The following is a 19,490-nucleotide window of genomic DNA, read 5'->3' as shown; positions in this document are numbered from 1 at the left end:
AAGATGGGCAAAAGTAGTGGCTAGCGATGGACACTATTTTCATTAATGTATTCATCCATTTAGTTTTTGAAATAAACCTTCAATTTTCAATTAAAAAGCGCATGAATTAGTTCCTAGACCAAATAGTTGTTATATTGCTTCTTATAAATTTATTAGTGTTATAATAAAAAGGTTAAATATGGAGAAAACAATTACACAAATCAAATATTTTTTTAAAAAAAATTGTAAAATTTACTTTTAAAAATCTTTTTCGCACCTTTTTTGTTTTACTATTGACTTTAGGCTAGAACTTGGCCTCCTGGACGTCCGCAAGACCTACAAGAATATCAAACAACATACGATCCGTCTTCTTTATACCAACAAACTTTTATCTTGCCAAATCTGAAACCCAATACTGAGTACACTTTGGCTGTTGCTGTTGCCACATCAGGTGGCTCAAGCCCTGGTAGTTCAGCAGTGCAGTTTAAAACAAGTGAAGGAGGTATGTCTTTTTTTTCTATAAAGGTCTGTAATGAAAACTTGGTCTGAAAAGCCAGCCAGTGGACCAAACATATGATGTTTCATTAATACATACAAATATATGCTTCAGTAATAGTAATTATGAAAGTGAGTCACTCCAATTGTTCATCCAAGACAATTTAAGTAGCTTGATTAGAGCTGTCAAGGCCTGAAAAATGCAAAAAAAAAAAACAAAAAAAAAACTAAACAATCATAATCAGTATAGTTCACCACCCTTAATATATTACACCCTTAGGACACCCTTAATATAATACACCCTTAGGACATCAACACTTAAAAAATAAAGTTCATTTTAATTTGTTTTCTACATTTTTTCTCTTACCATGAGGGGCTCAGTAAGTAATTTTTGTGTATTTAAAAATACTTTTTTTGTTAAGTTAAAAGTCTGGCTTCACCTAGTGTTTTTTTTTTTTTTTTGAAGCAATAATATGAAAAAAAAAATAGGACAAATTTTTACATATGGTATAGATAGATGAAATAAAAAACTAAAAGTTCTTTAACTTTTTCTTAATTCTTTATTTAGAAGATATGTTTACAACTAAGGCAAAAAAAAATTTAGAAATACAACAATAATGATTATAATGATAATCTGGTGCAATATCCCAAATAAAAGAAATAACAAATAAATTTAAGCGCACTAAATGTTTTTAAAGATAAAAAAAGAAAATTAGTAATGAAAATATCCTCCATTTGCTTTTAAGCAAAAGCATCTCGATCAATGTCACCACTAGCAGATCTCATTCTATTTTGCATTGGCTTGATTAGCTTCATGCAAATTTCAATTGGTACTAAGTTTTAGACTTCCACTTCCACAAGCTTAAATTTAAATGCTTCACGCAGGCTATTTTACTTTTGATCATTTGAACATCCATCCAACCCCAAAAATGTTTTCAATTGGATTGAGATCTGATGATCTGGCAGGGTATCAAGTTTATCCTTTTTTTTGTGAGCCTTTTTTTTTTACAGAATCACAGTGTGTGTCGAAGCTCCATCTTTTTAAAAAATTTATTTGCCCACTTCCATAAAATTTTGCAGTTGATGACAAAAGGCAGTCTTTCAAGGTTGAAATATAAGTAAACCGATTTACTCGACCTGTTTTTTTTTCTTTACATACTTTCAACAAAAAAATCATGAATTTGACATGAAGAGGAAAAAAATTTAAATAATTTCTTAGTTAGCGCTCTTAAAAGGTCCAAAAATAGCTCTTGTTATCTTTAAAAGGATTTTCTTTATAGATATAAATAGATTTTTAGCCACAAAAAATTAGTAATCAAGCTTATGAAAATGTTACTTAATTATAGATTATTTTAAATTTTAGTGCCAGATGCTGTTCGTGATCTCATGGTGTCAGGGATTTATTCTGATGCTTTCACTGTTAGCTGGAAGCTGCCTAAAGAGTCAGCTGGCGAACTCAAAGGATATAAGATCAAGTCTGGGTTTATTAATGATTATCATTTCTTACATTTGTTTTTATTATTTTTTGCCCCCTTAAAAAAAAATGTTGGATTTAATTGAAGACCTTAGTGCTAAAAGTACTGAAGCCACATTTTGGTTAAAATCAAACCAAACAGGCATTATTACTTTTCTGTATAAATATGGAAGCTTAATTACATACCTAAGTCCCCTTTCTAAGCAAGGCAAAAAATAGAAACACCAACTTATGTGAACAAAATGTAATTAAGTCCTGTGTTTCATTGCTAAAAATTCTTAAATTCACTAATCCAATCATTTTACTCTATTTGATCAATCAAAACGGAGAAGAAATCAAATCAAATATGCTAAAATTAGAGGTAAACAATTAGTTTCATTTATAATTTTAGTTTTAAGCTATTGTATTTAAATTAAAAAAAAAAAAAAAAAAAAGACCTAGGTTTTCTACAAGTCCAATCAGAAAGAAATCTTCTACATCATTCATTCTTCATTATTCTACATCGACAGATCTTCTACATCATTAGTACCTTTTAGATCTAGGATATTTAGGCAGTTACTGTTAGGCTACTATTAGACTGCTAGTAATAATCTTATATATTTTTTAATTAATGTTTAAATCTTGTTACTTAGTATTATCCTAACTCATCATGATTATTAGTATCATGATTTTATATTACAATATTGCACTTTTGCCTTGTTTAGATCTTGCTACTTAATTAGTATTAGGTCTATAGTTCTTTTTAAAATTATTTAAGTATTAAATTAGATCTAGTAAAAGTATTAAGTTTAATCAAAAAACATATAACAGTTATCCTAACTTATGATTATTATTATTTTGATTTTACATATTGCAGTTTTGTCTTTATTATTTGTTAATATTTTTTTTATTAACATTTTTTATTACTAAATTCAAAATTATAAAATTAATAATAACAAAAACTATATCTTTTCAAGAGAAGGCCACACATCTTATGGTAACAAGTTAAGGCCATTAAATGAACCTTTCGTTGTGGAAAGTTGTTGCAAATGTTTGGTAAAATTTGTTGAAGATGAGAGATAAAGAATAGCTTTTCATATTTTGTAATGACTATAGATAAAATGCATTGCTGAATGCCATACGACAGCATTCTCTCTTTGCAGTGAGTTTGCCTTGTTAAGGGGACAGATCTATATAGCCCTTTTGATGTTGTGTACACACACCATGATGGAAGACAGGACTCCTGTTATTAAAATCCTTGACTTTAAAAAAAGCATTTGATCCCCTCTTAAAACCCATCACTGGCATCGGTGAATTCAGAGGGGGCTAAGTCTGAAAGAATCAAGGAACCCCTCACCAGAAATATGATGATATATGACTTTTCAGATTTAGTGCCTACATTGAAATGGGGAAGAAACTGTCTACCATTTTATATATCAAGCAAAATAAGACATACGTTAATTTCCTGTCTGTAAAGACTGAAAGCTAATGACATAAGAAAACTTATAAATCATGTAAATATGCAAGTTGAAGCCACATTTTATGATTACATCAAAGGGAAAGACCCTGAGGGTAGTAGTGACACTGGGGTTGTTGAAAAGTTGTTTTTTTATATTTGTATTCAGAATATGAATAAAGTTATTAAGAATTCAGTGTTTTGTTTTGCAACACTAATTTAGATTTAAAAAGTTAAAGAATATCAAATATGATGCTAGTAACCACATTATTTAAAAGAAAAAACCAACTGCTACAGATATGCCCAAAAAGAAAGATGTTATTGAAAAATTGCTTCAGTCCAGTGATGAATTTTGGTGCAAAAAGTACCTAAGTACTGAATGAAGACAAAAAATACTTAAGTCTAAAAATAAACTAGCCTTTATACAATTCTTGGCTTTATAGCTAAAATATGCCCATATATATTTATTAGACCCACTTATACAAAAGCAAACAACTCAATTGAAATGGTTTTACCTGCCTGGTTTCAGTGTTAGTTTGAATTTTCATTATCTCAATAGGTATTTTGTGACTTACAGGGTGTGCAGAAGCTCATAAAAAAAATATTTGGCTTTTATAAAATCAAGTTTTTTATTGTTCTAAAACATGATAAAAAGGAAAATTTTTATAAATAAAATATTTTTATTTATCCTTTAGTAAGACAATCATTTAATATGCCCACCTTAGACAGCAATTCTTGCCTCCAAGCAGTTTCTGAACCTAAAGTACATTTTTTTGATGTAGGACTCTTTCATTTTAGACTAATGCTTCTTTATAGCAACTTTCAGAGATTTAAAATTTGGATGAGAGATGGCACAAACCTTAGACTCAATTTTGTCCTATATGGTACAGTCTAAGGGATTCAAGTTAGGACTGCTTGGAGGCCACTTTTCTTTTGACCAGAATCCATGCATATTTGTTGATAGCAACTTTTGAACTTTTTTGGCAGTATTGTCAGGAACCTTATTCTTCACTGTTATGAACAGGTTGAAAAGTTTTTGATATTTGCAATCTTGAAATTTTATTGAGTCTGTAATCAGGTGATGTCTTGTTCTTACCCTTAACTTTACTTTAAGGTTATTTTTGATGATTTTCCTGATGATACCCTCACTTCTGCTTTCCTGGTCATTTTTTATTATTGAATTGATACTTTTAATCAAAACAGGAGTTCAAGTAGTTCATGGGCATCCTCCAGGGTGCTTCTGAGGTCTACATTTGTCATCTAACTTGTTTTTCAGCATGTAAACATGTGCTGAACTACTGCTTAAAACATTTGCAACATCTGCAGGCTTCATACTTGTGGAAATTAGCTTTTTAATAGTTTTTTTTTAAAATGATCATTTTTACATTTAGAGTAGTTGAACAAAACATTTAAAAAAAAAAAAAATGGTTAGCGGTGGTGGAACCCACTGCTCTCCATTTTTTGTAAGCTTAAAAAAAAAAGAGCATTTGAAACAAAATTTCTTATGACTTTTTACGCACCCTTTAAGTAACTTTAGCACTGAAGTCTTCATTTTCTTTTTAACTTAAGCATTACATTTTGGGTTTTCATCGGCGATGTCAACCGACTTATTACGATGTTGTTATAACGTCGCGATAACGGCATCAAAACTTTGTACAAAGTTTTCACACCTTGTACAAAGTTAAGAGACTTAAAATGATTGCTTTTTTTATATTGACATTGATAAGAAAACTTAGAAATGATTTAATGATTTTTGGTAACTTATAAAAATTAATTCAATTTTTAAAGGTATCGAATGTATGGCTTTGGACAATGGTCAGAATTTGATGAGCTGCCGATTGCACTTGGTGCAGTTGTAAGACCTTTACTTCCACGTACAAGGTATGAAGTGAGCGTTGCTGCTTTTACCTCACAAGGAATTGGAAGTTTTGTTAGCGCATCAGTTGAAACCATAGAATTACCTGGTGTGTGGAAGATGTACTTGTTTTATTTTCTCTCTAAGGAACAGAAAATAAAGTGTTTCTTCTTTATAGTATAAAAATATGTAATATCCTTATAATATAAAAATATATTTCTTCCTGATTGTAGAAGAAAAGTTTAAATAAAATTTTAAGTTTTTATATTTTTAATAAAACTAACAAGTTCTTCTCTCATAACTGTTGTAATTAAGTAAATTTTCATTTGTTTAATTTTAAGCACTACCAAGTGCTCCTTCAAATTTAAAAGCATATGGAATATGGGGAAACAACATATCACTAGGATGGACCCCTGGAGACAGTGGTCGAGCTGTTTTTTTATACTACTTGATTGAATATAACAATGACACAGCTTATCATATCAATCCAAGTTCTCCTCCTGTTTGGCGTTTAATACGTAATTTGACAAAAATTCTTGAAAATCCTGCAAATATACCAGGACTTAAACCCAGTACAACTTATCGTTTTCGTATGCAGGGGTTCAATATTGTTGGGCCATCTGCTTATAGTGATGTATCTCCTGATATTACAACCAGTGAAGGTGGTAAGTTGTACAACTGTTTAGATATGTATACATTACACACTTTTTTAAAATTTTATTTTTGAATGCACCCATCTATAATTAGAAAATATTCATGATTTTTTTTTTTTCTTTTTTGTAAAATGAAAATAAATATAGGTTTTTTTTCTGGGAAAGTTTTAAACTACCATTCTTGGTTTGTTTGTTTTTTTTAATATAGTTCCATCTAAGCCTCCAACCAAAGTATGGGCATCTGCCCCTGAAAGGCAAACACTTTTAATTGAGTGGGATGTAAGCGTCTTCAATTTAGTTTATAGTTATCTAATACATCATTTAAAACATTATTGTATTTAGTTAATGTTAATTTCTTTAATTACTTTAATTATTTTACAATATGGTCATATGTAAAATAATTAAATTAAAGTAATAAATACTGACACAAGTGGTCAAAGCATTTTTGCCTCTTACAACTTTCTAGGTATTTAACTTTGGTCCTATTTGTTAAATAAACTAGTTTTGTTAACATTTTGTTGAGAAAATGTTGACCATCACAAAACCAATTTGTACCTAAATGAAAATTTTTTATGTAAACTTCTCTTAATTTTCAACTTTATGAAACTCAACTTTAAACACTAACCATGAAAAAATAAACAAAAAATAAATATTATTTCATTCAATTTCAAATTGAATTTTTAAGCTTTTTTTTGTTTTAAAACCTTTTTAATTATTTAAAGCCACCTGAAGCTGAATCGTGGAACAGTGGCTCAATTAAGTATCAGTTTATCATCAAACCAAAATTCATAGAGCCTGAAATACAATTTCCAGTAATTGAATATTACGACACTCAAGCTAGATCCTACATTGCTAAAGGGCTGCAGAAGTTTCTTATGTACAATATCACAATACGTCTTTTTAATGATAAAGGGTTTGGACCATGGAGTACTCCAGTCTTTTTTATGACTTCAGAAGACTGTAAGTTCTTTAAAATGTGCTGCTTTTAAAATTTGGTATTTTTTAGTTTGTGCTTCTTTTAAAACAAGCTGTTTGTAAATTAGTAAAGTAATAAATGTGCTGTTTTAAAAGCATGCTGTTTTAAACCTCTATATTTTCTTTAAATACTTTTTTTGGAACTGTATTTTATCAGCAGAATTTTTAGCATTGTTTTTGCTAATAGTTTCTAAACTTTATGAATTTTGATGTTAATTTGTAAGTTGAGATAGGATTTTAGATCCTGCTGGAGCACCTGGTAATGTTGTTGCAAAAGCAATTAGTTCTTCAACTGTACAATTAACATGGGAACCTGTCCCTCTATATCAAAGGAATGGAAATATACTTGGGTATAAAGTAAGTATTGTAAAATTAGACAATAAATTTATTAAAAAGACCTATAATTGTAAATCTTTAAGCCTTTAATAAGCATTTTGTAGAAATAATTTAAATCACTTATCAAATGAAAGAATTATCATATCCTGAAATATCCACAATTATTATATCCTTAAAATATCAAAATTTTGAAATTTTGAAAAATGAATTTCATATTCTATTTAGTAATAAAGAGAAAACATATATAGTAGTAAAGCAATTCTAAAATTTTGAAATTTTAAAGGCATATTTGTAATATTAAAAATGTAAATAACTCTTGGTTTATTAAGGACTTAGTTGAAACTTTTTTCATTTTGTTTTTTGTATTTTGTTTTTGTATTTGGTTTGTATTTAAATTAACTTTTTTTTTTTCTAGGTATTTTACATGCTTAAAAAACAACCTGAGACAGAACTTTTTAAAGATTTTCCGGGTAACCTCACTCTCAGTGGTACTATTGATAAGTTAATAGGGTTTGTTGATTATGAGTTTCAGTTAATGGCATATACTAAAGTTGGGGGAAATTTCAAAGGAAGTCCTGTTACTGTGCGAACACTAGAGGGGGGTGAGAGCTATTTTCATTCAGTTTCTAAGCACTATTTATAAGAAGGTATTCTAATTGTTGTTGTTAAATATGTGATATATGTAGTTCCTGGTAAGCCACGTGATGTCAGATTTCCAGTGGTTACTTACAACTTTGCACAATTAACATGGGAAGAACCTTTGTGTCCTAATGGTATTATTCTTGCTTATGATGTGAGATATCGCCAAATTAAAGAAGATAAATGGGTAGTATATAAAAATGACCAACAAGAGGCACCAAGAACAGCTCGGATTGCTGGACTCATTTACAATTCATACTATACTTTTGAAATCAAAGCAAGAACTGCAGTTGGGTGGGGTGAACCTGCTGTTGAAAAAGTGCTTATTACAGCAGAGCGATGTAAGGTTTTTATATACTTATAATATGTGAATATTCATTTTATTTTTTAAAGAAAACTAGTTTATAAAAGTTAAAGACAATAATTTAAACTTTAGGACAATTTAAACTTTTAATTATTTATCTGATATTTGAATAAAATTTTTTATTTATTTTTATTAAATTTCTCATTACTATTAACAAAATAGATGTCAATAATAATAAGTTTAATAAAAAGTGATAAGAAACAAAAACGTATATACATGTTGTATTGTTTGTATTTTATTATATTTTTTTAATATATTGTTGTTAGTTGTTTAGTTGTTAGCAATAGTTGTTATCGATTTGAACAAAATAAATCGTCTTTTTAGTTGTTTTTTTTTTGGTGATGGGTTTTCATTTTAGTTTTTTTTTGGTGATGAGTTTTCGTTTGTACTGTGAATATGTTTTAGACCACTTACATTTTTTCAAAAAATCCCGGAGAATTCTTCTCTAATATTTAAGTTTGTAGTTCTATATTATAAACTTATTAAAACACATGTATTTTACACAAAAATATGGAACAATAACAAACTATTTAATGTCAAACTTCATAAAAAACTCTTAATATCTACTATGTCCTCCTTTTGCCTTTAATCACAGCCGTATATAATCATAGCCAAAAGAAACAAATTTTTTGTTTTGTTGATAATTTTTCTCTTGAGAAAATTTTTTTTCTTTTATCTTAGTTAGTCCTGACAGCCCTGTTATACTTTATATACCACAATCTGATGTGCGTACAGAATCAGTTACAGTCAGTTGGCAGCCACGATTTGATGGAAACTCACCCATAAGGACCTACAATCTTCAATACATGAAAGATTCTGGCACTTGGAAGACATTTCAGTTTGGAATACCACCAACCATAAATTTACCAGCATCTATCTTTAATGTTGATGTTGACAAATTAACTCCAGCAAGTTCTTACCAATTTCGCGTAAAAGCCATCAATGATGTAGGTGATAGTCCTTGGAGTGATGTTTCAAAACAAGTCAATACACCAAATCCTGGTAAGTGTTTTCTTTAACCACTGTTTTAACTGAAGTTTTTACTACTCAGTTTTGCATGACAGTCCTTACTTTTTATAGATACACCTGGTGGTCCTACTAAAGTTCGTGTAATAGGGAAGACACCAACATCTATTGACCTAATATGGGAGGTAATCATGATTTCTACGATAATTCAGTTAAATGCTGCAGTTGCTTAGTTGAGAAGCTCTTTTTTTTTTTTCCTAAAGTTTCTTAATAAACTGTTATTTTCATTGTATAGAGTATGGGAAGTGATTTTATTTTCTTTTTTGTTGGATATTCTATGATTGTATACAGCGGTTGGACAAAGTAATAAGAAATGCTGAAAAGTTTTTAAAAAATTAATTTTAACAGGACACTGGTCTGCCATTGGTAGCAATTACAGCTTTAATTCCTCTTGGTATGCTTTCATACAAGTTTGGTATTTTTCCACGGGAATTTTTATTTTATTCTTCTAAAAAAACAGCCCTTATTCATTTAGTGACAATTGTGGTGGAAACTGGCTTCTTACTTGTTTTTCTAAAATGCACCATAAATGTTCAATTATATTTCTTACTTGCTTTTCTAAAATGTATCATAAAGGTCAGGATGTTCAACTTCCACAGAATACTCCTCATGCCAAGTAGTGATCATTTTAGCAGTATGAATTGGGGCATTATCATCTTGAAAAATTGCATTTCCTTCTGGAAACAGTACCAAGACCATAGGATGAATGTGGTCTGATAAAATATTAAAATAATCTTAGCTTTTTAGTCTCCTATGAAGAGAAACTATTGGGCAGGCCAATATCTGTGATATAGCGAACCAAATCATCACAGATTCTCCTCCATGGCAGTTAGGAGAAGGCAATTTAGGTTATACATGTCTTTTGGTTGTCTCCACATACTTACATAATGGTAGAAAATAAGATAAAGAATGCTTCATTAGAGAAAATGTAATTCTTCCTTTTCTCTAATAACCAATTTTGAAGCTTTTATCACCACTTTGAAAGCAAAAGTTTTCTTATAACAGCTCTTCTATGAAAACAGGGTTTGGTAGACACTGGATTTTCAAGATATTCATTTAGCTTTGCTTTCTAGGAGCTTGTTTAATGATTTTCTTTCACAACACATGTTCGTGTTCAATGGTCCTATTCTGAAAGCTTTTTCCTCATGTTTAAATGTAGACATTACTCTTGAGATAGTGCTTCTTGAAACTCTAAGAAATTCTGTTGTTTCTGTAGCACTAGTGCCTGCCATACAAGCACCAACAATTTGTCCTCTTTTTAAATCTAACAACTTTTTCATTATGCTAACTACTTTTTATTTATTACTTGTTATGTTTGAAAATAAACTAAGATTTTAAAACAACATGATAAAGTTCATGAATAGTTAACTAGTAAGCTACAAAAACTCTTAATTTTGAAGATTTCATAGACATTTGAAAATTTTGCTTTTTTTTAAGCTGGTGTTGCTATTATTTTGTCCAACCCCTGTAATTAATCTAAAAGAGATTTTTTTAAAACTGTAAATTACTATTTTGTTTGTTATTTTTTTAAATGTATTGTATTTAATATGATTTTTTTTGTTAGCCACCAGCCTCATCAACTTTATTGCAAGAGTTACGTGGTTATCGAGTGCGATACTATGAGGTAGGTGGTGTTGGTGAAGCAAAAGAGATTGGTGTAAACAGCTTACAGCTTTATGCCAAGTTAAGTAATCTTAAAGTCTTCCAAGCATATGATGTAAGTATTGGTGCATTTACAGACCGAAATTCTGGAATTTGGACACCAGTGTATCAATGGAGAACAGGAGAAGCTGGTAAAAATTCAATTATTCACATAGAAATCTTACTTTTACACTGTAAAACTAAAATGAGAAGAATTCAATCACCTGATTGAATTGAATATTGAAAGTTATGAATGATTTTTTTAAAAAAGTTAAGATTTAATAATATAAATGCATTTCTTTTTTGTCATTGTATTAGTATTGCAGTGATCTATTGATAAAAAAAGTTAAGACTTAATAATATAATTTCTTTTTTGTTATTATATTAGTAGCACTCTATTGATTAGGAAACTTTTATAAACTAGTAAAAAACTTATCATTTCCTGACAGTTGTACCTTCTTTCTAAACTAGTAATAAACTAACTTTTCTTGAAGGTTGTACCTTCCTAATTACATGCTTGTTTTGCATCTTTTAACTAAAATTTCTCACAGATTTTTTCGTTGTTGTTGTTAATGTTTTCTTTTTTACTCCTTTATTGTTGTTATTGTTTTAAAGCCATAAAATTACATTTTAATTACACATGATAACAAATATATTTATGGTGTTATCATCTTTTAAGTTTATATTTACAGTGTTAGCATCTTTCACAAATATCAAAAATAAAAAAACTGCTATGGTGTTATCATCTTTCAAGTTTATATTTATAATGTTGGCATCTTTCACAAATATCAAAAATAAAAAAATTGTTATGGTAAGGAATGGTAGTTTTACTGTTAAAAATGAAAGCTTTGGGGATCAAACTCCTAATTCTAACTTGCAATATAAAAGTGATAAAATAAAAAGCTATAAAGCTAAATGTAGTGAGAATATAATCTCCTATATTACATAACTGTCTAGAACATAGAGTATTTTCATTACTGAAATAATTGAAAGTGTTGTCACATTTAGGTAAAAATAACTGGACGCTTACCTCTATTTCTCATATTTTTTTGTCAGAAAAAGCAAAATGGCGTATGAAAAGGTTTATAACCAGAGCATTGAGCTCCTTTGGTGTATTTACTTAAAAAAGTTTAAGTTTCCAGTGAATTAGCGTTGATGATTAGGATGAATTTACATATTTTAAGTTACAAATAAAATATTAGTCTTGGGTATTCTGTAATGGCAGCTGCTATCAAATGATGTTAGCACTAAAACAGGATCAACAGTTTTTGTGGGTAATTATGATGTTACTGCATAATTAAGAATAATTATTTAGTAATTAATTATGTAGAAACAGAACAAACTAGGCTGTTGCTGCATATGATATTTAAGTATGCATTTTGGCGTTAAGTGAATTTTTCAAAAGTTCTGTCCTTTAACTAGTTAATTGTTATTCTTGAAAATTATTGTTGCTTGGAAAAGCTCTGAAATTTTTATTTTTATTAGAATGGATTTATAGAATTTATGAGTTTTTTAAACTGACATAGGTTTTCAATTGATGTAAGGCAGAATTTAATACATCTTTAGTATACTTGCAATACTTAAAACAATTTCCACTTTAGCACCTACTGAAGCTCCTCGAAATGTCAAAGTAAGCTTTCAAGGTGCTAGTATAATTAGAGTAACATGGGAACCTCCTGAACCTGATTCAATCAGAGGTTTTTTGCAAGGCTTCAAGGTACTGAATATTAATCATTTAGATGTTTTTCAAATTTTTCTTTTATAGAATTAATATTAAACTCAAATATTACATTTTAAAATATTCCTTGCTCTAAAATGATTGCAGTTTAAATTATTTAAATTTGTTGGTATTTACTGGTCTATAAATATTTATTTATTGGTCATCAATACTTCTTATAGTCTCATAAACTTTAAATTGTTCTATTTAATATGTATTTCAATATTAAGAAAAATTTTCTGTATTTAGATTGAATCTGTCCGAATTGATCCAAAGCGTCGTCGGAGAAGTGTAAAGCAGCGTATAAAGCGGTCTTTAGATGCAGTATGTACAGATGTTCCTGTTGTAATAACACATCTTGTTGGAGCTTTCTCAAATGAAGCCACAATTAAAAATTTGCGAAAGTACACTAATTATGCTTTGACAGTTCGAGTATATAATTCATTTGGAGATGGTCCTAAAAGTAATTCTATCCAGTTTACAACTCCTGCTGATGGTAAGAGTTATCAAGTATTTAAAAATTACATTTAATATACTTACTTATGTTTACACATGCACATGCAAATACACACAGCACAACACACATATTAAGTAAAGTGATATGGTTTCAAATTAGTTCCTGGACCTCCATACCTCTTGTCTCAAAGAATATACACAAGTTTGGTTGATGTTGATTTTGCTTCACCCTGTGAGCCAAACGGCAGAGTGCTTAGCTATCGAGTAGAATACAAGGAGAAATATGGACTTGCTTTGCCCCCAATTGAGTATTCAAAAGAGACTAGACGAATTCGTATTTCAAATTTACGTTCATTGACCCCTTATCTTTTGTCATTATCTGCTAAGACAGAAGTTGGTTATGGTCAGAAAGCAACAATCGAGTTTTATACAAAAGGCTCTCCTAGTGAGTATCAAAAATCCAAATAATTTTTTTTTAAATTAATTACATTTATGTTTTTTATCTAAGTATATTAGTTATATTCAAAACTGTTTATTATTTATTAGTTATTCTATTGCTTTGAACCTGTTGTTGGTAGCAACCAAAAAAAGGCTGATATTTTTATTTTTAAAAATGGCTTTTAAAATTTTTTTCTGAAAAAAAAAAACTTATAATGATTTGATTAAAGGCTTTTACTTTTATTTTGATTTTTAAATTTTGATTTAAAATCAGGCTGAGCAGTTAGTTTTGATAATAAATTTTTATCTTTGAGTTTTCACAGGGAAAAAAAGTTATCTAAGAATTTTTGGTCAAAGGAATTAACTTCTTTACCAAATAATTACTGGAATGAAAAAAAAACCTAGTTCACTTATTAAAAAAATAGTTTCTTATTTATTTGCCATACACATTAAATCTCTTTCAAGGTTTTCTTAATGTCTAAAACTTCCTGATAAATTGTTTTTATTTTATTTAAATTTTTTTGATTTTTAACAAGGTCCTCCAAAAGCTCCTGATGCTCCTGAAGTTTATAAAAATGAACCAGGGCTGTTGATACTGAAATGGCAAGAAGGAGACAGTGGAAATTTGCCGGTTGACAGATTTAATCTTCAGTACAGCTTAGGTTTGCAGTGATGTTTGTTACCTTTGTTGCATAATTATTTTAGTAAAAAAGAACTGTAAAACTATAAAAATGTTCTTAAAGAGTTTAAAAAAAAAAGGAAGATTACTGATAAAATTTTTCACAATTTTTTTGCTTAAAAAATTCAGAATTTAGAAATAAGTTTTACTGATTAAGAAAGAAAAAAGTGTGTGTGTGAAAATAATAGTTTAAATTTCTTACCACTTGCATCAAACAAATATCTTAAGTAAGAATAAGGCCTCACAAGCAAACAACTGTTGTTTGGTGTTTTTGTTCTAAAGTTTCTTTAATACGTTAATTCCAAGGAAAAGAGATCAGTTCAGGATGGATGGCCAGTTGTTATCATTGATAAAAGATGGACAATGGTTACAACACCAGTCTAGGCGAATCGGCTCTTATTAGAATATCCAGCCATACTTTGATCACAATATATCTAGGGGAAAACCTCAATGAATGGGACAGTTTTTGCAAAATGCTTTTTAAACGTAGATAAAATTGTTTAATATATATATTTAAATATGTTTGATAACCACCGACTCTTGCTCAATGATATAGTAAAACAAAAAAATTGGATTTGCATTTGGCTATTGGTAAAAAGAGAGTTTTATTGGAGCATGACATTTGTCCCATTCATTAAGTATGTCTCATTGCATGGGACAAACATAAAAGAATTAAAAATAAAGGTATTTAATTCAATCATTTTTCAAATTAGTTTATTAATTGTAAATGTAGTTAAATATATAGATACATACATAAAGACTACACAAAAAATATTTTTAACTTTAAACATTTTAACTCTAATTAAATTTCAATCAAAGCAGAACTTTCTCATTTTAGAATATTATATTTAGTTATTTTTATTTAAGTAAAATGTTGCAGTATAAAAGTGTGTAAATAATACCCATTACATATGGGGATAAAAGTAAGGGACTGCAGCATCCCTCTGCTGAGCTGTAAATAATACTTTGTTAAATTCTTTCAATAGGTAGTATTTTGTCCCATTCAATATGCGCATCACTTTATCCAAAAATGATTAGTCACACCAAAAACACCATTAATTAAGCTTGAATGTTTTACTCACTGTAGTACTAGAGACTGCTATCTATTTAAGCATGGAATTTTATTTTCCATAATTTCAAAAATTGCTGCAAAATCAGAAAAAAAAAACATTTTTAAAAATTACTTTTTACATTCGAAAACACAATAACATCCATTGTCATTATGGTCATAGAGCAATAGGATGAATGAGTCTGTCAGTTGAGTTCTTGTTTCTATCACTCTTTGTTACAGGAATTTGAATATCCTTACATCGATGCTTGTATAAGAATCTGAGTTTGTCCCATTCAATAATCGTCCCATTTATTAAGGTTCTCCCCTACCTCTGACTTAAGCTTGCTTTGTATATAACTCTTAATTTAGATAACATTTTCTAAGCCACATTGAAAAATCTATATCACCTCTAATTTTAATGTGTAATGAAAAATCTATGGCATCTCTATCTAATTTCCTGTCCTTACTATGGGTTTCTTTGAATTTTTTTTGTTATGAAATATTCTAACTGTAATCATGATTGTAATTAGATCATGTGATCATAAAGCTCACCTTCAACAAAACAAAAGTTTCTCTAGATGGCTTTATATTTCTTTTTTCATAATTTGAAAATTGCTTGTTACTCAAAGTTTTATAATCCTTAGTATATCTGATAAAAATGGCTTTAGGTGGACTCAAAATTTCTTGTGGAAAACAGCTTAAGAGTAATGTTATTTAAAATTTATGATTTTATAAATTGATGTACTTTTTTATTTATTTATCTTTTTTTTTTTTTTTAGATAATGGAGAGTGGACTGACTTTAAACAAGTTACACCTGATCAGTTGCGATATGATGGAACAGCTGTAGTATATTCTATGATTGGTCTAAAGCAGGAAAAGATATACAGATTTCGTGTCCAGTCTACCACCTCTCTGGGTACTTCACCTTTCAGCGACCCATCAAAACCAATAACTATAGGTTAGAAAAAAATGCATATTTTTTTTACAATATTTTATCAACATTAATTTTTTTAGTAAATTCTATAAATTTATGTTTTAGTTAAAAGCCTAGGGGGAAACAAGCCGTTCTACAAAGAAATCTGGTTCATATTCGTAATTGTAATCTTTGTGTTGCTTGTAATAATTCTTATTACTATTTGTTGTTGTTTCTGTCGCAAAAACCGAAAAAAATACAGTAAGTATGAATTATGAAATATATGTATATATAATTTTGAGTAATATTTTAATTCTTTTTCTATATTTCTTTTTTAATGCTAATTCATAATAAATTTAGAAACATCCAAATCTGGTCAGAAAATGAGCAGTTTTGAGATGTCTTTAGTTCAAGATGAGAGCAACCAGAGGCTCTTAAATACACCTAGTACTTTGGTACCATCCAAAAAAAGGTTTAAAATATTTGTTATAGTTTTAATTCTGAATTTGTAAGTTTTTATTGAGTAGAAAAGAATAAAAAAAAGTTTCTATATTAGTCATTCGAAATAAATTTAACTTAAAATAATTTATATATATAGACAATCAAAGCTATAAAAATCCAGAAAAAAAGCTAAATCGCACATACTTTATGTTATGCTGTTTCTACCCTTAAACATTGTGTAGAATAGCTTATTGTTTAAAACCATTTAAGTTATTTTTTGTAACAAGCCTCAACAAAAAGCTTTGTAGTTTTAAACGCATGATAAGTTTCAGAAAATTCAAGTTATCTCTAAAGACTGATATAGAAGATGGTTATTATTTGTAATTGTTTGTTAAAAACCAAAAATCAAACATTGAGGCTTATTAAAAAGTAGGTAGTGTTCATTTTAGTCAATTATTTTACTTTAATTACTATTGTATAAATTGACTCTACTGTTTAATTTTTCAGTGATACTATGAGATCATCAATGAATAGTATTGCAAAGTCTGTTCACAAATCTCAAGATAGTGACAGTGATTCACAACAGCCTCTTCAATCTCCTCATCCTGACACTTCAATAGCAAATCATTACTCCAATGATCCAAATCACAAAAACTGGAGTGATTCTATGGACAAGATGACAAAAAAACAAATTCTATCAGAATTCAATAACAGACCCAAGGAAAACGCGTCAAAAGGAAAAAATCGGTATTAGTTAATAAAATAAGTAAATAATCCAACGAATAATAAAACTAAAAAATGAGTTTATAAAAATTTTTTAGAATAAATTTGCTACACTCTTAAAATGTCTCAAAATTTTATGCCTCCATTCTTTAAGTTTAAATAAGGCATTTTATACGATAGTTCGTATAAAATGCCTTACTTATGTTTTCCTGTCGGTTACAGTGAGTTTATAACACTTTTTTTTCTAAATAAATAGTTCAAATGCTGTAGTTTTAATATGGAAGGTTAGCCTTTCTTCATATAAATAAACCTTTAATTGAAGTTAGTTGCTAAATTAATTTATCATTTAGAAGGGGATCAGAAGAGGTTTTAAATCGACCTAGAGGGCGTCCTGGACGACCAGACTTAACCGAACAAAAAAAACTTGCTCGTTCTGAACCAATGTTAGCTGAGGAAAACAATCCAATTTACCAACCTGATACAGCTAGAACTCGAAGACCTGCAAAAAAACCGTTTGAACCAGAATTAAGTAGATCTCAACCTGACATCCATGGAAATCCTAGGAGTCCTGAGAATCCTATTACTAGACAATCAAGTTTTTTGAGGGCTACATTAGGTGGTTCTGACGATAAGGAGAGTTTCCAAGATGTATTTGAACGTGAGAAAACAAAACGTGAGCTTGCAATGGAGTTGGACTCAAAATTAGATTCGTCTTATCCTAGTAATGCTCCTCCGCCGTATGATTTCAATTCAGCGCCTCCTGCATATACACCTTCTCAAGTAGACGAAGACGAGTTTGCTTCTGAGATGGGTTATCCCGTAAAGCCCCCTGTTTTACCTAAACCGTTCAGATGGAGTGATCGTTCAAGTAGTTCAAACCATACTCTATCTTCCAATGTTAATACTCCTCCATACAATGGGCCTAGCAGAGGTTATCCTGAAAATTATCAACCTAGCCAAAAGAACTCTCAAGTTAATCCTGACAGGGGGTATCCTTTAAACGATAAACATAATGATACTCGGTTTTCTCCTGAACCCCGATTTTCCCCTGCATCTCGTTCATATAGTTCAGGGAATTCAATGCCTCAAAACAGATTCAACAATGAATTACCAGAAGATGAAATGGACGGAGTTTCACCTGATACCACGCTAGTCTAGAGTCTATTATATTGAATTGATCCTTGTTGATTGATAATGACGAACGTTGTGATGTACGAGTTATGTCTTAGAGTTACAAGAGATAAAAAAATCAAAAACTTAATACCTCGTTGGTCATGTAGATAAGTTTTCTGAGGTACATCAAATTAACTAAGAATTTATTTCGCGCTCAAGTGCTTCATGCTATTTTCTAGATGTTAGAAATCTCTAGAGAAGGCATTAACTATCTCAAGAGTTTTGATCAAACTTTATTTCGAACCCTTTAACTGACATTTTATTAATTGATCGGTTGTTTGATTAATGATTTTCTATTTTATTTTTATAACGTGATTTTCATATTGATAATTTTTTTTTACGGATATAAATTTAGAATTATTTTTTTACTATTATAAATACCCAATTGCAAATAAATAGATTTTTTTCTCTTGCCTATTATCTTTCTGTCGGTAGTTTTTAAGACGATTTGTGGGGGTTATTTTTATATTTCATATTTTGGAGGCAGATAATTTTTACTATATTTTATTTAACAAATATGTCATAATATTTTTGCAACGTCTTAAACTGGGTGTTGTTTTATTTTTGTAAAGTATTTTTAAAGCTTTTATTTCGTATTTATTTGATGCTCGAGAGCTTTTTTTTGTCTGTATTTAAAAACATTTTCCTGTTTTTAACGAAAAAGTTCTGGGAAAAACCTGTATAATGATATTTTTTTAATTATCAATTATCTCTTTTACATTCTTTTTCTTTATGTCGAAATACAATTAAAATTGAAATACAAACGAGTGATTAAAATTGTAAATGTGTCTTCACTGAAATTTTGCGTCACCTTAATGAATTCGTAATTGCTCTGCCTCAATATACTCCTGGGTAACAACGAAATAAAATATTCGATAACGCTGGTGATGAACGTGGTTAGACCCAAAAAATCATATTAAAATTTATCTGTCCACAAAACAGTGCCCTATTCCTTATTTAACCTTTTCTGTCTTTCACGTGTCACTTTTTCAATATTCGTGCTTTTGGATGATTTTACCAGTTAAT

At 29.3% G+C, this 19,490-nt stretch overlaps 1 protein-coding gene across 2 annotated transcripts in view; it reads left to right on the top strand.

The window, feature by feature from the left end:
• Nucleotides 1-19,241, top strand: part of LOC145184301 (protein sidekick-1-like) — a 34,846-nt gene extending 15,605 nt beyond the window's left edge. For both annotated transcript variants that reach the window (XM_090092165.1, XM_090092164.1), the window contains 21 exons: nucleotides 283-481; nucleotides 1,838-1,949; nucleotides 5,172-5,347; nucleotides 5,580-5,903; nucleotides 6,100-6,170; nucleotides 6,614-6,851; nucleotides 7,108-7,223; nucleotides 7,618-7,804; nucleotides 7,889-8,182; nucleotides 8,887-9,207; nucleotides 9,286-9,356; nucleotides 10,796-11,024; nucleotides 12,474-12,589; nucleotides 12,839-13,085; nucleotides 13,206-13,490; nucleotides 14,020-14,145; nucleotides 15,993-16,172; nucleotides 16,254-16,388; nucleotides 16,488-16,599; nucleotides 17,076-17,315; nucleotides 17,642-19,241. In XM_090092165.1, the coding sequence (XP_089948291.1) occupies nucleotides 283-481; nucleotides 1,838-1,949; nucleotides 5,172-5,347; nucleotides 5,580-5,903; nucleotides 6,100-6,170; nucleotides 6,614-6,851; nucleotides 7,108-7,223; nucleotides 7,618-7,804; nucleotides 7,889-8,182; nucleotides 8,887-9,207; nucleotides 9,286-9,356; nucleotides 10,796-11,024; nucleotides 12,474-12,589; nucleotides 12,839-13,085; nucleotides 13,206-13,490; nucleotides 14,020-14,145; nucleotides 15,993-16,172; nucleotides 16,254-16,388; nucleotides 16,488-16,599; nucleotides 17,076-17,315; nucleotides 17,642-18,449 (4,587 nt within the window). In that variant the 3' untranslated portion in view covers nucleotides 18,450-19,241. The remainder of the gene's footprint in view (nucleotides 1-282; nucleotides 482-1,837; nucleotides 1,950-5,171; nucleotides 5,348-5,579; nucleotides 5,904-6,099; nucleotides 6,171-6,613; nucleotides 6,852-7,107; nucleotides 7,224-7,617; nucleotides 7,805-7,888; nucleotides 8,183-8,886; nucleotides 9,208-9,285; nucleotides 9,357-10,795; nucleotides 11,025-12,473; nucleotides 12,590-12,838; nucleotides 13,086-13,205; nucleotides 13,491-14,019; nucleotides 14,146-15,992; nucleotides 16,173-16,253; nucleotides 16,389-16,487; nucleotides 16,600-17,075; nucleotides 17,316-17,641) is intronic.
• Nucleotides 19,242-19,490: the final 249 nt, after the last annotated feature.

This window comes from Hydra viridissima, unplaced genomic scaffold, assembly GCF_058129835.1.
Source record: "Hydra viridissima isolate aposymbiotic clone 2 unplaced genomic scaffold, HvirCarnegie_v1 scaffold_7, whole genome shotgun sequence".
NCBI lineage: Eukaryota > Metazoa > Cnidaria > Hydrozoa > Anthoathecata > Hydridae > Hydra > Hydra viridissima.
The sequence above is the reverse complement of the archived record's forward strand: the minus strand, read 5'-3'. Positions and strand labels throughout refer to the sequence as shown.